The sequence below is a fragment of the Citrus sinensis genome, chromosome 3 (assembly GCF_022201045.2).
Source record: "Citrus sinensis cultivar Valencia sweet orange chromosome 3, DVS_A1.0, whole genome shotgun sequence".
Classification (NCBI taxonomy): domain Eukaryota; kingdom Viridiplantae; phylum Streptophyta; class Magnoliopsida; order Sapindales; family Rutaceae; genus Citrus; species Citrus sinensis.
This window is the reverse complement of record NC_068558.1, coordinates 44318937-44335654: the sequence shown is the minus strand read 5'-3', so window position 1 is coordinate 44335654 and position 16718 is coordinate 44318937. Positions and strand designations below refer to the sequence as shown.

Here is a 16718-nt window from a genome sequence, read left to right as displayed (position 1 = left end):
AATAGTATATCTTTTTCAATCGCTATTTCTTTTTTTTTTTAGGGTTTTTACTAGCAAAACTGTTAATAAGGCATATTTTTTGTAAGATAAACATTCAAGGGAAGGGTTATAAAACACTTATTGTGTATGTGAATATTCATCAAAGTAAACTTTTATCTCTCCACAAGCAAACTCTAATCTTCTTATAATTCCCATTAACTCCTTAATTTGAGAATTATTATCTCTTTTAATTTTAATATATTATTCATCATTTTTTATGATTGTATCACTAGAGAAGGAGGCATCTACTCCTTCTTTAAATATATATGTGGTTAAATAAAATTTATCTCAAGACATTATATCTTTTATTTACTTTCTTTCTTTCTCTTACTATACTATGGTGATATTGGTAAATAATTTTATCGGAAACAATTTTTTTTGAAAATGAATCTACATTGTGCGCACGTTAGCGGATATCCCACCACCCGGCGGTGTTAACCTACGCCGCAGCTCACTTTAGCCAAGCCCCCACCGATCCATTTCAATATCTGTCAATTCTCGTTTGTGATTGTGCGTGAATACCCTTCTTCAACCACGATAACCCCCCACCCCCAATATTTACACATAAACAGTCAAGACACTCACATTAACATACACAGTCGCTTGCTTGCTCCTACATAAATTAGGGTTTTGAGATACTCATCCCTCTCTTTTCCAGCGATTTGTGCGTTTCAATGCCTGCAAATTTCATTGCCAAATCGTGCCTCGAGAACCCTAGACAGAGCCAAATAGCTCCTTCGCGTGAGCAATTTTGGCGTGTTTATCTCAGTCCGTCTGTTTTGTTATAGCCTCAACTCGTTTGTTGCCGTAGAATTTTATCGATTGAGTGTGGTGCAATTCTCCGATGGCGCCGAGTCGGAGAAAAGGAGCGAGCAAAGCCGCGGCCGCGGCCGCCGCTCGTCGCCAGTGGAAGGTCGGCGATCTCGTGCTTGCCAAAGTCAAAGGATTCCCCGCTTGGCCTGCCACGGTATGCAACGCATCATATATCTCTTTTTGTTTACATGATTAATTTCAACAACCAAAAGATTGTTCTTTAAGTGATTGTTAGTTCAAGAATATGCATTTAGTTAGGGTTTTCCTGGTTTGGTTTGAGCGTACGGTCTGGGCTTGCTGGGTTGATCTTTATTAGGGATTTTGTTAATTGGGTGTGCTTCTCGGTCTGTATTGAAGTTTAATTTCTTGCCCATTGTTAATTGATTCTTTTCCTAACTGTAATTGGTATTTGCATGTTCTTGTGATAGGACTTATATTTTCAGTGGACTGTTTGATCGATATAATTTTTATTTGTTGGGTCAGTTTTTGTGGTTATTTTTGAGATTATTTGATGAATCAGCTTTAGAACTCCCAAACCCTAGTACCTAAAAAAAAAAATTACAGAGCCATTTGTTTATATCTCATTAAAATGAGGGCTTCCAGAGGAATCTATTTATTCTTTTTTCTGGTTAAGTCGAAAATTGAGTTAAATTCTATGGGTATTTTATTTTTTTCTCTCTTTATGCTATTGAAATGCTTCTGGTACCCAAAAGAAGTTTATTCTTTAGCATGTAGTACTTTCAGTTTTACAAACTGAAGTCTTGAAGTCACAATTTTTTACTTTTTTCAAAAATTGCTTTGATTTTTGGTTGGTTGACCATTGCCTTTTTTTTTTTTTTTTAATGGCAGGTAAGTGAGCCGGAAAAGTGGGGCTATTCAGCGGATTGGAAGAAAGTACTAGTCTTCTTTTTTGGAACACAACAAATGTGAGTGCTCAGCTATATTGGGGTGTTTTGTCCTAAACTATTTTACACATGATTGTGAATCATATTCGTTTTGGTTCCTTCAAGTTAATTGATTGCTTAGTTACAATATGATGCATTCATATGGGTTAATTGATATCTAGGCATTTCATATACACCCATTTCTATTGGTTGGTTTTATATTTTCTCTCTATATGTTACTGATTATTCAATGGGAGTATGATTGTGGATCATGCTTTATGTGGTGCATAGTTGTTTTCTGTAAACACTTGTGTGCGTATATAGTAAAGCCCTCTTGTGTTCTGAACACGTCGGCTTTTGCTAGATGAGAAAAAAGTGCTGAAAGGATTTTGGAGTTGTATTTTGGCTATTTTATGGGTTATTTAGCTAGAAAGGAACAAAAAATGCTTGGGATAGAGCTCAGTTCTTAGCATCTGTTCATATATTTGATGATTTGGAAGTTCTTTTTTTTCAATTTATTTTATTTTATTTTCTTATGTGTGGAATGTCTTTACCTTCATTGAAGTTGTTGATTCTGTTTAGTCCATAGAAGCTTTCTTTTTCAAGATGTTCTCTTAATTGTAAATTCTTGGGTGTAGTCAAGGCTGGTGGGCAACTTTTTCACCTTTTGTGAATCTTTCTTTTTTCAATACGTTGTTCTTAGCTTGTATCCCTATAAACCTGAATGCCTATTCTTGAGCAGTCATTGGATATTTTTTCTTGTTTTTTCTTAAAACTCAATCAAATGGTGGTTGAATAAAATAAATGATGGAAAGATTAGCATCCCTTGGTACACTTTACCTTCTAATTTGTTTGATTTATGGCACCATAAGGCTAGTCCTTAGTTACAATTTCTTATAATCCTGTTTATTACTTTAGGAATTTTGTGGGAATTACCAAGATTTTTGTGCATTCAATTCCTATGTAGATTTTATTTTTGGACATGTGATTGAGGTGTTTTGGCAGATTATTGTTGAAGCATTATGTTGCATTGGTTCTAAGGTCTCCCTTGGCTTTTGCATCTTGAAGGTGCCTTCATTGCCCTTTTTTAATTTGTTGTCTGTTTTATGATGCTGCTTTTAGAACAGCATTTTAGAAACACATAATTCATTCAGTAGAACTAGTATTATGTCAAGAATGACTTTTGAGTCTTTTTATGTGTTTTGGGTTTCCTACCAATTGTCTAAACTACAGCTGAAAACGCTATTGCATTTTTTCTTAAGCAGCTGAGTTCCAAATAAGCCACCAGATGTTGAATTTCAAAAATATTATTGTTTTTTGCTTGTTTCTTTTTACAATTTGTTTTTGTTTAATTGACTATGTGACAAGATATCTAAGCAGCCTTTGAATTTTTACGATACTTTGTGTGAATTATCATTGTGATTGACTTATTGAAATGTTTGGACTAGGGAGTGGAGCGTTTTGGCATTGCTATTTGTGAGTGAGATTAGATGTGGGCATTTTTTTTTTTGAAAAGAGATGGCTTGTTGTTGATACAACAAATTTGTGATATAATATGATAGAGATACAGTCATGATGTGACTGTATGCTAATTTATTTCAAATTATTGTAATTAGACTTGCAAAGAGTAGAAAGTTAAATTGGGATGTTGCGTGAGATAAAACAATATTAAACGGGTTTCTTCCATATGCCGGACAGATTTTGAACCAATAAATATCGAATATTCATGTGTCTAACGAGTTGTCTTAGAAGTCTAGAGGCAAGTTAAGTTAGGAAGACAATCCTGCAGCCAAGGAAGGGAATGATTTCATAATATAGTGTTATGGGCATACCTTCATACTCAATTTGATCTGATTGCAATGTTCCCCCCCCCCCCCCCCCTGTTTTCAGCAAGATATTTATTTGTTATAGCTAGGAAGTGCAATGATGGAAAGGAATGCTTTTATCTTTGACAAATGATTAAATGATAGATTTATTGACCATTTTATGAAAGCTGAAAGCAATTAAATTGGTCAGTTGAGTTCTTATTTTTGAAAAATTACTCTTTATGTTATGAATCTCTGGGTGGCAAATTTATCACTTACTTGAAGGAGTGTGTGCGTTAGTTGAGTGTGATGCATTCGACAGCTGATGGCTGCAACCTGAGCTACATTTTTTTAATTGTTTTATTTTATTTAGGTTTCATTTGAAGACTGTTAATTTTTAGGTAAATGAGGCCTCCAATTTTGTGCTGGGTTTTGTTGGAAGATTGTAGTTAGATTCTTGTTCATTTCTGCAGGTGCCTTTTTTTTTTTGGGGTGCCCATAACCAAAAACCTAGATTATATTCTTTATTCATAATTTCTTTTGGGCTTCTTTTTCTAGCAAGTGCACTGATCCTATGTTGAAATACACTTCATTTGGAATTTATCCTTGTAAGCAGCTTTGTCAAAGGGGAAAAATAGAACCATGGTTGAGATGTCCAACGGTTATTTAGTCTTTTTGGTTTTTCCACCAGTTGCGTATATGACAGAAATTGCAGATGGTTGCAAAATGTTCTCTTTTTATTGAAATTTCTTGTCTGTTGTGGTCTATTGCACATGAAGGTTTAGGAAGTTTTCTTGTCCTTTCACCTTGACACTTTGTTTGTTCTAGTAAATGCAATAAATTTCATTTGCAAAGTTAATATTTTTCTAAATTATAGAATGTTTTTCAGAATAAGGACGTTATTTCAAATAAGGTTATGGTAAAATACCCAGAAATATTGTCAGCAATGCTTGTGAAACATGAGAAAAATATATTCCCAGCATATGAAAATATTTTTTATCTGACATCAACCATGGGATTTATGATATATTTTTGAAAAGTTTGAGCATTTCATTGCATTGACATTTAATCCTGGGTTCCTCTTTAATATAACTTTGAGTTTCTTATCAAAAAGGATATTTAAATAATGGCAAAACATTAGTACTTGAAAAATATTTAGTATCAAACATCAATTATGGTAAGATATATATTTAGAAGAGAATTTATCTGCATTGATATTTATACACAGGAAAATATTATGTCAGGACTTGGGATTGCCGAAGGGACTCTTTGATATATTTGTAGCCTGCATTCTTGTTGTGTGTGCGGTGACTTTTCTGTTCTTTGCTGTAGGCTGATTTTGTTGGGCTATCACAGTTATAAAGAGATTTTGATGGGCTAGTATGCCTTCTTAGGGAGATTAATTAAAAGTTAAGATTCCTAGTGTGGCAATTTATGTGGCATTAATCTGTAAGATAACAATGACATCTATTTGTTTGCAGGTAGTTTTATATGTATGAACTGTTTTTTCACCATTTTTTTTTGGCTTATCCATTTGTGTTATTGCAAAGTGAGCAGGTGGATTTGTGTTTGTGTTATGTATACTTTTTCTGTATGAGGATTCGCTTAATGCAGCATTCATTATTTTTCATTTAAAAGAAAGGCTGCTTTCATGTTATTATTCATGTTATTACTCCCTTATTGTTCCTATCCAAAAGAAAATTATTGTTCCTATTGTAGTTTTTTTGGTCCTTGAAATAAGTACACTAGTACCTTTTTTCTTTGTATATGAATTTTATTTTTATTTTTTATTTTTGTATCTTTATGGAGTTGTTTGTTCACTTTGTCAGCCACATATCCTGGTGGTAGATTTTTGTTTTATTTATTTATTTTTTGGTGGTGGGGGGATGATGGTGGTTTGATGCTGTTGGTCCTTTTTTTTTTTTTTAAGGATGATTTTAGTTTTTTTTTATTCTTGTCTCTCTCCAAGTGTTTTTACAGTTCTTCTAGGAGCTAAATATTACCTTGTTTCTTAATTTGAATGGATACTTTTCATGCAGAGCCTTCTGCAACCCTGCTGATGTTGAAGCATTTACGGAAGAGAAGAAACAATCTCTTTTGACGAAACGCCAGGGAAGGGGTGCTGATTTTGTTCGTGCAGTGCAGGAGATTATTGACAGTTATGAAAAGTTAAAGAAACAGGACCAAGTTGATTCTAATTCTGGTGATGAGCTCACTGTGGCAAATGGTGGGAATTCAGTGAACTCGATTTCCCACTTGAAGGATCGAACAGAAGCTTCTGAGGCAACTCTTGATTCACAAATGAAACCTTCCAACTCAACTGCTGGTGATGGTCTAAATCTCCCAACTGAGGATTCTCCAGCTGGAAGACAATTGGATGCATTACCAGCTAAAGAGCCATTACCTGAGCAACCTTCTGAAAATTTGGTTGCTAAAGCAACACCTGTTTTAACCACATACTCCTCGAGAAAAAGATCTGGAGGGTCACGATTACAAAGTACTCAGAGAATGGCACCTTCAACTCGAAGGTCGAGAAGCTCGACAATGGTTGAATCCTGTAGATTGCAAAACTTGATGATGCCATATAATAATGAGGGGAAGAATGCTGAGGGCATTTCAGCTAAAAGTATCCTAGATGGATCCCTCATAAGGAATAAACGAACAAGGAAGTCTCCTGATGGCTCTGAATGCAATGATTTGGATTCATCTGCTTTGATGTCAAATGGTAGCATTGAAGATAACAGTTCTGAGATTGTAACAGTTGAATCTGATGCCTTTAGTCTGAATGAAGGCAGCACTGTGGATTCTGGTTGTAAAGTTGAAGACTCTGAGACTGTTCTTGAGTGTTTGGATGGAGATGAGATGTTAAGCAAAAGGCTTGATTTTCAAATAAAGGCCGTTGTTGTTAAGAAGAAAAGAAAACCAAATCGAAAGAGAGTGTGTAATGATGCTGTTGATCCTCCTGCTAGAATTAATACAGCAACAGAAGTGGATGTCAGTACACGTAACACTTGTCATAGTTCAGAAAATACTGGTGGAAATTTGGATGAAAGGGATTTTAAAGAAGATGGAGATGAGCACCTGCCGTTGGTGAAACGAGCCAGGGTGAGAATGGGCAAACCATCATCTGAAGAGGAGTTGAAAAGCTCCTTGCAGACTGAAGAAAAACCCTCCAAGGATACTGCTGTCAATCTTGTGGAGCATATCAGTCCCTCATTAAACAATTATGATGAAGGTTTTACTGAAAAAGGCCCTTCTTTAGTGAAGGAATCAACTGATAGTGTATCACCTTCAAAGGTTTGTAGTGAGGTTTCAGGAAATAGGCCACAGCTTTGGAAGGGGACGACAAATCAATCATTTGGTTGTTCAGCAGATGGTGAAGCTGCTTTACCTCCATCTAAACGCCTTCATCGTGCCTTGGAAGCTATGTCAGCTAATGCAGCTGAAGAAGGCCAAGCATCTGTTCAGGCGTCATCTTTGATAAACACATCTATTAATGGGTGTTGTGTCAATTCCATTTGTAAATGTTCTCATGAGACCGTGGATAGCAGAGAAAGGAGTGGTTCGGGACTCCAGAATGTTCCCACATGTGATCAACTCTCCGAGAATTGTAATAGCCAAAAACAGGAATCTTTTAGAGATGATGTAGGGTCTGTAGACAATGTTGATGGCAAAGATCTTCCTGGGTCGCCTTTTTCTGTTCATACTATTCAAACTGCAGTTCAAACCCAAACTCCAGTAAATATTTTGCCGGATCCTAAAAAAAGACATTCTTCTTTCCAATTGTATCAAAATTCATTGGATCAGTTGTCTTTAAAGGATGAAGGCAGTGCTGAGGATCTTCAGTTGAAAGATAGTAGAGTTGAAAATGTTGATAAAGAGTTCAATACTTCAGCGCTTGTGGAATTGAGTCTGGATCCTGTCTCTGGGGCTGATGAAAGTGTTAAACTTTCTCCTCAAAATGGTTCAAATGAGCTTCAGTACAGTGTACAGGGCATGAGTTATGAGAATTCTGAGTCTTTGAAGTCTCAAATTGATGACAACTGCCATATTAATGCTAGGTAAGTTCGTGGGCCTAATTTTGCTATGGTTATTCTCTAAAGCACTAATACTAGATTCTGTTTGTTCTTTAAAGATTCCCCTCTCCTCACCTCTGAAAGACCGAACTTATTGTATTTCAGGTATATAGTAGTTAATTAACAATGAAATTATTCTCTTTGGTGATAGGACATTGATGGTATTTAAATTTAAACATTAAATTTGTGATTGCTGGCCTTGACTGAATTGTCATTTTTTCTTGTTCGTTATCTGTTAGTGTCATTTTTAGCATCTTTGGCATGAATATCGATATCTTCTTTACATCTTTGTATTAGGTGTGAGGCTGTGGAAGAAATCAAACAAAATGAAAAGCAGAAGGAAATGAGTTCTGTTTCAATTTCTGATGATCATTTGGGTGACAAAGGTGTTGCAAGTGTCCTATTTAGTTCATCTCCTGCTGAGGGAGTGGATTCGCCTGCACGGGTCTCTCCACCCAATACCTCGCTTTGCCATGTCTCCACTTCAGAAAGTGCCAATATTGTTCAAAGCAGTAGCTCTAGTCCCTATGCCCGTTCACAGTATAAGAAGTCCTTAGGGGCACCAGTTGCTGATGAGGGAAAAGTTGACACAACACTGACTCAGAGACCAAAATCTGTTGGAAAGTGGAGCAGTTGTTCAGAAGCACATGCTGCTCTATCTTCCTTTGAGGCTGTCCTTGGATCATTGACTAGGACCAAGGAGAGCATTGGTCGAGCAACACGCATAGCAATCGACTGTGCAAAGTTTGGTGTCTCTTCTAAGGTATAAAATATCATTGTTTACTTTTTTCCATACTTCATTTGATTCACCTTGTTAAAAGTATTAGATCTATAATGTTCATTGATGATGAGGATTGATCTGTGGATAATTACTAAGACCTCAATTTTGTATCTTTACGTAAGATTCATAGTCATTTTAGGTGAATGATATTGATATGCTAAGTAGAAGTTCATAAATGGACAAAATAATATAGTAAAGAACGAGTTTAAGAAATTTTAGGTATTTTAATGCCGTGATAATATTTTCATTTGGTGTTTGTAAGATTTTTAATGCATTTTTTTTTGGTCTTTTTTGGGGGGGGGTGTGGGGGGATTTGTATAAGGTGGCCCTTGTGAATATAATGCTCAGAACTTTTTGTTTAATAGAATTAACATCTAATTTTTGTTCTCTTCTGATATTTTGGCAATTAATTCAATGGAAAAACTATTGGGTTCCATATGTTATAAGCCATATACCAGTTGCCTGATTGGAGATTTTTTTTGTCTGTGAGTGCTTCAAAAGGCAAAACACATTTTCTTTTGATTAGAGTAGGGATCACGAGAGAGTGGATAAGACTGAAAAACCACTAACCAAAACAGATGAATTGCTTGCGGGCTCTTTGCGGGATTGGTTTTTTTTTTTTTTTTTTTTTTTTTTTAAATAACAGAAATGCCAGAACGAGACTGTCAATTTCAGATGGAACTCAAATCTTTCTCCTTTTCAATGCCTTGATGATTTTCTCGCTTCGACATTATTTTGTTTGTGAGCATGGAAGCATTTGCGACCTGAAATGTATGCCTTAGGCAGGACCTCAAAGAAAAGACAAACATTGATAATTTAGTGGTGATCATTAAGTTAGGTGGGGTTTCTGGTTAATGATATTTCTGTTTTGATTTTTTATGTTTGTTGTTGTTTGGAATGATAATATATTTAACACTTTTCATGTGCTGAAGGCGCTATTTATTTTTTGAGACAATGTGCAGAGGACTTTTTCTTTTAATTTATATTTATTATTATTATTATGTGGTTTTGTTGTTTGTCGCTTTGAAATGTCAATAGATATTAAATTTTTGTTTAATTCAGTGTTATTATTCTTTGCATGGTTATGTTGAATGCTTTAGTATGGCCTTACTTTGCACTTTATATGTTTTCTTACTGTCATTCCCTTTTTACAAGTATGAAGTTGTAATATAACATATTCATTATGGAAAGGTGAACTCATGAACTTAAAATGATAATATAGTTTTAATGCAATAATAGACTATTTTCCTTTTTGATATTCTAGTTTTCTGTGTAACCAGGTTGTGGAAATTGTAGCCCGTCATTTGGAAAGTGAGTCTAGCTTATACAGAAGGGTGGATTTGTTTTTCCTTGTGGATTCTATCATGCAGTGTTCTCGAGGTATGAAAGGTAATGTATCAGATGTCTTAATAGTGCAAATACTTAGTAATATGGTAGTTTAATTGCATGATTACTTTGTGATGTGTTTTGTCAATCGCACATGTCTGTTTATATGGGTGTTATGTTGATATTGACTTTGAATACCCAGGTGATGTTAGTGGTATAATACCTTCAGCTATTCTGACGGTTCTGCCAAGGTTACTGTCAGCTGCTGCTCCTCCTGGCAACGTGGCTCAGGAAAATCGTAGGCAGTGTTTGAAGGCAAGTGAGAATGTTTTGTCATTCATTGTCATAGTTTAATAAGTTTATTGTGTTTTGGTTATTTCTTACCCAATTTATGTTCCCTTTTATAGGTTTTGAGACTTTGGCTGGAAAGACGAATCCTGCCAGAATCCATTATTCGCCACCATATGCGTGAACTTGATACCGTTACTTGTTCATCTTCTGCTGTTGCTTATTCTCGCCGCTCATCAAGAACGGAAAGGGCTCTGGATGATCCTGTTAGGGACATGGAGGGTATGCTTGTTGATGAATATGGAAGGTAGCACTTTGTGAACCGTTTTTATAGTCTAAACAATTTAACTGTTTATACTCTTTTACTGATGCATTGCTGTTGCTTCAGCAATTCAAGTTTTCAGCTTCCTGGATTTTGTATGCCCCGCATGCTCAAGGATGATGATGATGGAAGTGATTCTGATGGGGGTAGTTTTGAGGCCGTCACTCCTGAACATAATTCTGAAATCCCTGAAGAACGTGATGCTAATCCTTCAATGAAAAAGCATAGACATATCTTGGAAGAAGTAGATGGTGAGCTTGAAATGGAGGATGTAGCTCCCACTTGTGACAATGAGATGAGTTCAACCGTTTTAGTTGATATTGCCCAGACATCACATGATCAGTTATTGTCTTTTGTCCCTCCTCTTCCGCAAGATGTGCCCCCATCATCACCACCACTGCCATCATCTCCCCCTCCGGTTCTGCCACCACCTCCCTCCATTCCTCATTCATGTGCATTCTCTGACTCCTACTCTAATGGAGCTAGCATGCAGGTATGTGCTATCCTTGTTTGGATTTCTAAACTTTCATGTAAAAGAATATGGATATGAGTGCTAATCCTGTTTGGATTTCTAAACTTCATTTAAAGGAATATGGATATGAGTGTAATCTGTTATTTATTATTATTTTTTTCCCCTACATTTTCAGAATATGCAAAATGATGGGCAACAATCTGTAACCCAGCAGTCAGTTGCCCCAAGAATCAATTCAACGGTGTCCACCAATGCAGTTCATTATCATGCTTCTGAATGTAGAGATCATCAGATGCCAATGCAGATGCCTGAGTCTACCAGCTCTTTTGGCTGTTACTCGATGTGTCCGTCAAATAATTTTCAACAAACTGATGGCCCTAGGTTCCATAACAAACCATACCCTCCACGTCCACCACATGCTCCACAGTCAAATCATTTTTCATATGTTCAGGCAAGTCAAAGTGCCAAGTCCCGGAGGGAGGCTCCACACCCTTCAAACTCCCACAGGTTCCACCCTCATCCAAATTTTGATGGGGGGAACTTTTACAATAACCATGATAGAATGAAACCGGGTCCATATGAACACCGAGAGAGCTGGAGGTTTTCTGCACCCTCATTTTCTGGTAAGGTCCCTCCATTGAAGTCTATTTCACTAGGAATGATAGCAGGTTTAGCTCTGTTCTCTGGTTACATTGTGAATATTCATCTCTCTGCATCCAGGTCCAAGATATCCTGACGAAGCCAGAGAATGTTATCCATCTGGCTCATATGGTGGTCCACTGCGTGAGCCACCAAGATACTCAAACCGAGGGTGGGCATATCCTCCCAGGCCAATGAATCACAGACACATGAGACCACCTTCTGGAGGTGCAGTTCCAGTTGGAATAAGAGGTGTGTAATCTTTATATTAGATTATCTTCATAAAGAAAACCAAAAATGTTTGTTATTGGCTGTTTGTGAAGTTTCTATCTGTTGCTGGATTTGTTCTTGCAATGTCATTGAAGTAATCAGTAATTCAGTTAGGAGTTAGCAGTTGATCTGCTGTAGTTGGTAGGTACATGCAAGTGTTAATATTACAAAACTTAGAGAGGCTAAGTGCAAAATTTAGAGGGGCTAAGTGTATTTTATTTATTCATTGATTTTTTAAAAACTTTTTTCTGCTGTTTCAGCTCCAGGCGCTTGGCGGCCAAGGTGAAAAAGTATTTATGAAACGTGAGGGATCGGTATGTCATTGTTAATAATTGAACTGATTCTTCATGTCATGGAATGGCTGAATTGTATGCAACGGGACATGCACCTCGTGTGAAACAGAGGGCTGCAATCGCCAATTACATAGAATTCGAATTTGAGAGCTATAACCCATGCTAGTGGATGGGCATTATTAAATAAAGTTAAATACATCTAATAAGATGCCATATTAACTTATGGAATTATGTCTGCTTTGCACTATTTTAGGTACGGCCACCAATATTTTTGATCTGGGTTATTGCGGCTTGTTGAAACAGAGAGACTCTCTTTGCTGGACAAGTAATAGAAACTTCAGCTGAGCCCAAGGGCCAGAGGAGCAGCATGCTGGTGACATGCTGGGTTGTATATATAAATATGTATACTATAAACCCATCTGCAAAAGGAGAGGGGAGGGCGGTCAGAATTGTCTGTGGTAACTATAGAGAGCTTTTTTTTTTGTTTTTTTTTTGGGGGGGGGGGGGGGCAGCTGTGATTAATTCTAGGATATTGTCTAATAATCAGTTTTAGGCTCGTTTTATTCTTGGAAGCCGGACCATTATAGGATTTCTATCATAATTTTAACATTGGGGGTTGGGGGGCTAATGTCGGTTCCGCTATTTTGCTGTAAACAGTTGGTTGTTCATACATTTGAAATTCTATTTCACCGGTTTTGTTAGTTTAAATTAGAATTTAGATTAGATGCTTGAATGTCTCGTGTGTGTGTGTGTGTGTGTGTGTGTGTGTGTACACAGCCAGCCTTACTGTTATAATCATGTTGTGTTTTTTGAATAGTTATTATTATTCAGCAATTTTGTTAATGTAAAGGAAGGACATACGCACACATGTTAAGTTTCGAACTGTATTATTAGCTGCATTAAGCTGGCTTTCAAATATGTATGACCCTATTTCATGAAAGAGTTGGGTGAAGGTGGGGTTGTAATACGGATATAGCGGGCATAAACAACGTAGTGGGGAGACCCGGATAATCAATGGTATGTATGCAACTTGGAGCCAATCAGAAGAAGGAAAAAAGGAAAAATAATGGACGGCGGATATTTGACGTCATAGAATAGAAGAGTTGCAATGAGCGGAGTTCAAGACGCGTAATTGAGAACATGTTTTAATAGCGTAGAAAAAATTTAAAAACCTAAATTGTTGAGTCCACCAAAAGTGGGGTGGATGATTCTAGAGAAGTGGAGACAGAAATGAAACACAGAGATACATGTGTGTGCGCGTGTTTGGAAGTATTTTGTAGATGTCGTTATGTACTACTAGAACGGGAAGGCGGCAAGGCGCGCGCTAAATTTAGATAACACGAGTAACAACAGATTGTCCAGCCAAGCAGTGAAAAATCGACCAACTTACCGGATCAGTTATGGATTAATAATATTTTATTATTTATATAACTCATCTCAGCGACAGCGCATTTGCTTTGATGATTTCAAAGAAGTTTCTTATTATTATATTATTATTATTCCCAGCAAAATACGGCGTTAGAAGATAGATTCAGAAATTTTATATATATATTATGCATTTATAATAGGAACGCAAATGTCAATTAACTACAGTGTGAAATTAACAATAAATAATAATAATAATAATAACTGTCCTGGAACAGTAGTTGAAGGTAAAAAAATCAATTTGACAAAAAAAAAAAAAAAAAAAAACCGATACCCGACTGGTAAGGCAATTTCAGTCACGGCCGTTCGGTAAATTAATTTAATTGTTATCCCAACTCCAATTTCGAAATTTGAACCCCCTAAAGGGAGGTGAGATAAGAAAGCACAGGACAGCACGGCATAGCGAAACAAAGCAAATGGGTGCTTCAGAATCAGTCCCACAGAAATCAATCTACGAGTTCACTGTCAAGGTATTTCATTTCTTCTTCCGTTGTTTAGATTTTGAGTTTATTGGATGATTTTTCAGAATATATATATAAAAAAAAAATCAAATGGGTGGGGGGGGGGGGGGGGGGTTGGTTTGGAGCAGGATAGCAAGGGCAAGGACGTGGACCTTAGCATTTACAAAGGCAAGGTTCTTTTGATTGTTAACGTTGCCTCCAAATGGTTCGTCTCTTTCTCTTTCTGGGTGTTTTTTTTATTTTTTATTTTTATGATTTGATATTTTTCTTTCCTTTAATTATATCTGATATTTTTTTTTATTTTTTTGGTTTTGCCTCCTTTGGTGATGTTTTCCTTTGAATCAGTGGTTTTACGGATTCAAATTACTCCCAGTTGACTGATCTTTATAACAAATACAAGCATAAAGGTCACTTCTTTTTCCCTTCTGTTATTGTTTCGTCATCTTCAATATGTCTATTATTTTCTTTTACTGTTTCTTATTTCAAGTGCTTCATTCTATTTTAATTTCCTTATTTCTTTTCAAACCAACTCCAGTTTTCTGATATGCCCTTGACCCTGGGGTGCCTACTGTAGGTTCTATTCTGTTCATGTCTTTTGTCCTTGCCATGAACTAATCCTAACGTTAATTAATTTGTTTCTTCATTGCTTTTCTGATTTTCTACTTATTAATTTGAACCTTTTTTATTTGCATATTATGCTGCTGCTTAATGTTTTTTATTTTCTTTGCTTTCGAAAATCTTCTTCCCAATTTATTTTTTCTCCTATCATTTCAGGTTTGGAGATCTTGGCATTTCCGTGCAACCAATTTTTGAAGCAAGAGCCTGGGACAAGTCAGGAGGCTCACGAATTTGCATGTACTAGATACAAGGCTGAATATCCAATCTTTCAAAAGGTACACTATCTGGTTTTTTGCCTCCTGTGGCTCTCAATCTTGTCTTGTTTCCAAAATAAACATTTTTCTTTTGAAGGTCCTTGATATAGTTATAGAATTATTTGATGACTAATCATTAAATTCTTTATTGGGATTTGATTCTTTTTTTTTTTTTTTTCCCTTTCCCTTCTGAGGATGTTCTGTTTTTGTTAATGACTTGCAAACTGTTTTTTTTTCTTGTTCTGAAGTCTGTTATTTGAGTATGTGCTAAATGTGTTGGTAAAACATTGTTGTTTCTGGTGAGCAATGATTCACTAAAAGCCCAATGATCAAACCTTACTCTGAAGTGGGGACTAGAAAAAGTCTCTTTGCCTTTAAAGCATATCAAAATTTTATTTGATGGAAGAACAAGTAGTTGGTTCATAATGAAATCCATTCAACTTTTGCATCAGAGAAGAGGTTCTAATTATGCCAAATCACGAGAGTTACAGTAGTCATGAGTTTTCACCTTGAAACTTTTGGTATGTCTACTGTCGAAAATGTATTATGATTTTAGTTGATTTCATCTTTTGTTAGTTACAAGTTCAGCAGTTAGTATTTCCTTCTACATTGTTGACAACTAATTTTCTACTTCAGATCTAGAAAATTGAATTCTCTTATTCATTCTTTCTGGCTGATGTTGGCCTTTAGTGAGGAAAAAGCTCAATCATTGTTTTTTCAAGAAAGTCTACTGTTTTTGCCATATCTCTTATTAGGTTAAAGTATTTCCAGATATGTAAAAGGCTTTTCACTTCACCGTATGTTATTATATAAAACTTTAGCTAGTTTGTACACCGATAGCTGTATTTTCTGCACTTACTCTTCAAGTCTGTTTAGTGCTCTATTCTTTGTCAGAAAGTACCTCTGTTTTCTGGTAATTGATATAATATGTTCATTTCCATAATGTTTAGGTACGCGTCAATGGTCCAAATGCGGAACCTCTATATAAATTTCTCAAAGCAAGTAAAACTGGATACTTTGGGTCCAGAATAAAGTGGAACTTCACCAAGTTTTTAGTTGATACAGAAGGAAATGTCATCGGGCGTTATAGCCCAACCACTTCTCCGATGGCAATTGAGGTACTCCGTTTTTGTTTATATTTTGTGCAACCGATATTCATGACATTATTCTTCTTGTTCTTTTAAGTAGCTAGTTTTTGTCTGCCTTTTGGTGTTTGGGCACAGGGTGACATAAAGAATGCACTGGGAGATGTTTAGGAGATTTCTGGGTGACTAGTCATTCCTGTGCAAGACATGATATAATAGTGTATGTACAATGAGTGTTGTAGCTGTTTTGATTGTCCTATATTTTCTGTTTTATCACTATGTTTTAATTATTTAACTTTTTTTTTTTGTTTTTATTTATTCCGAGAGCAAAATATGTGTCTAGAGTATAATGTAATCGATTTATTTCTGTATTTCGGTACTCTCAGATTGTAAAGACTAGTAGTTTTGTAGATATTAATATTATTATTGTTGTTTGTTTTAACTGAATTGAGGTGATTTGGAAGGTGAGTTGAAGTGATTTAAGAGGTGAATTGAGGTGTCTTAGGAGGTGAACTGAGGTATTCCGAGTTTAAAATAATATGGAGAGCTCTGTGGGGTTAATTTAGGGGGTTGATATGGGGAGCTCAAGAGCACTCAGGGTATAGCTTTGGTGAACTTGAGGATAGCTCTGGAGAGCAAGCCTCGTGGTATAACTCAGGTGAACTCATAAAGAAAATGCAATTTAGGCAATAAAACCATTATAATAAGTAGAAAATAAGCATAAATAATAAAGAACACATAAGATCTTATGTGGTTCGGTCATTTGGCCTACATCCACGGGAGTAGTTAATCTCCAATCTACTATATATATGAAGTATTGCATGATTTACTTTACAATACCAGCAAAATCTTATTAAAGGTTAGTGA

At 36.0% G+C, this 16718-nt stretch overlaps 1 protein-coding gene across 3 annotated transcripts; it reads left to right on the top strand.

Moving 5' to 3' along the window:
* The first annotated feature begins 549 nt into the window (after positions 1-549).
* LOC102624781 (protein HUA2-LIKE 2-like) lies at positions 550-16293 on the top strand. Of its 3 annotated transcripts, XM_006479696.4 has the most exons (16): positions 555-1006; positions 1702-1778; positions 5581-7602; positions 7915-8380; positions 9679-9787; positions 9927-10039; positions 10132-10319; positions 10401-10827; positions 10982-11429; positions 11527-11697; positions 13827-13903; positions 14023-14099; positions 14240-14301; positions 14669-14787; positions 15717-15884; positions 15990-16293. In XM_006479696.4, the coding sequence occupies exons 1-16, from the start codon at positions 884-886 to the stop codon at positions 16020-16022; spliced, it is 4680 nt and encodes a 1559-aa protein (XP_006479759.1). In that variant the 5' UTR covers positions 555-883; the 3' UTR covers positions 16023-16293. The 3 variants fall into 3 exon arrangements, with proteins under 3 accessions (XP_006479758.1, XP_006479757.1, XP_006479759.1); XM_006479695.4 differs by lacking the exons at positions 13827-13903; positions 14023-14099; positions 14240-14301; ... (1 more) ...; positions 15717-15884; positions 15990-16293 and adding exons at positions 11976-12029; positions 12262-12731 and having other exon boundaries at positions 550-1006; positions 9679-9778; XM_006479694.4 differs by lacking the exons at positions 13827-13903; positions 14023-14099; positions 14240-14301; ... (1 more) ...; positions 15717-15884; positions 15990-16293 and adding exons at positions 11976-12029; positions 12262-12731 and having other exon boundaries at positions 551-1006.
* The last annotated feature ends 425 nt before the right edge of the window (positions 16294-16718 follow it).

Coding starts and splice junctions, on each gene's coding strand:
- LOC102624781 (XM_006479696.4), top strand. CDS start 884: ATGGCGCCGAGTCGGAGAAAAGGAGCGAGCAAAGCCGCGGCCGCGGCC. Junction 7,603..7,914: donor AACTGCCATATTAATGCTAG/GTAAGTTCGTGG, acceptor TCTTTGTATTAG/GTGTGAGGCTGTGGAAGAAA. Junction 15,885..15,989: donor CTTCTCCGATGGCAATTGAG/GTACTCCGTTTT, acceptor GTTTGGGCACAG/GGTGACATAAAGAATGCACT.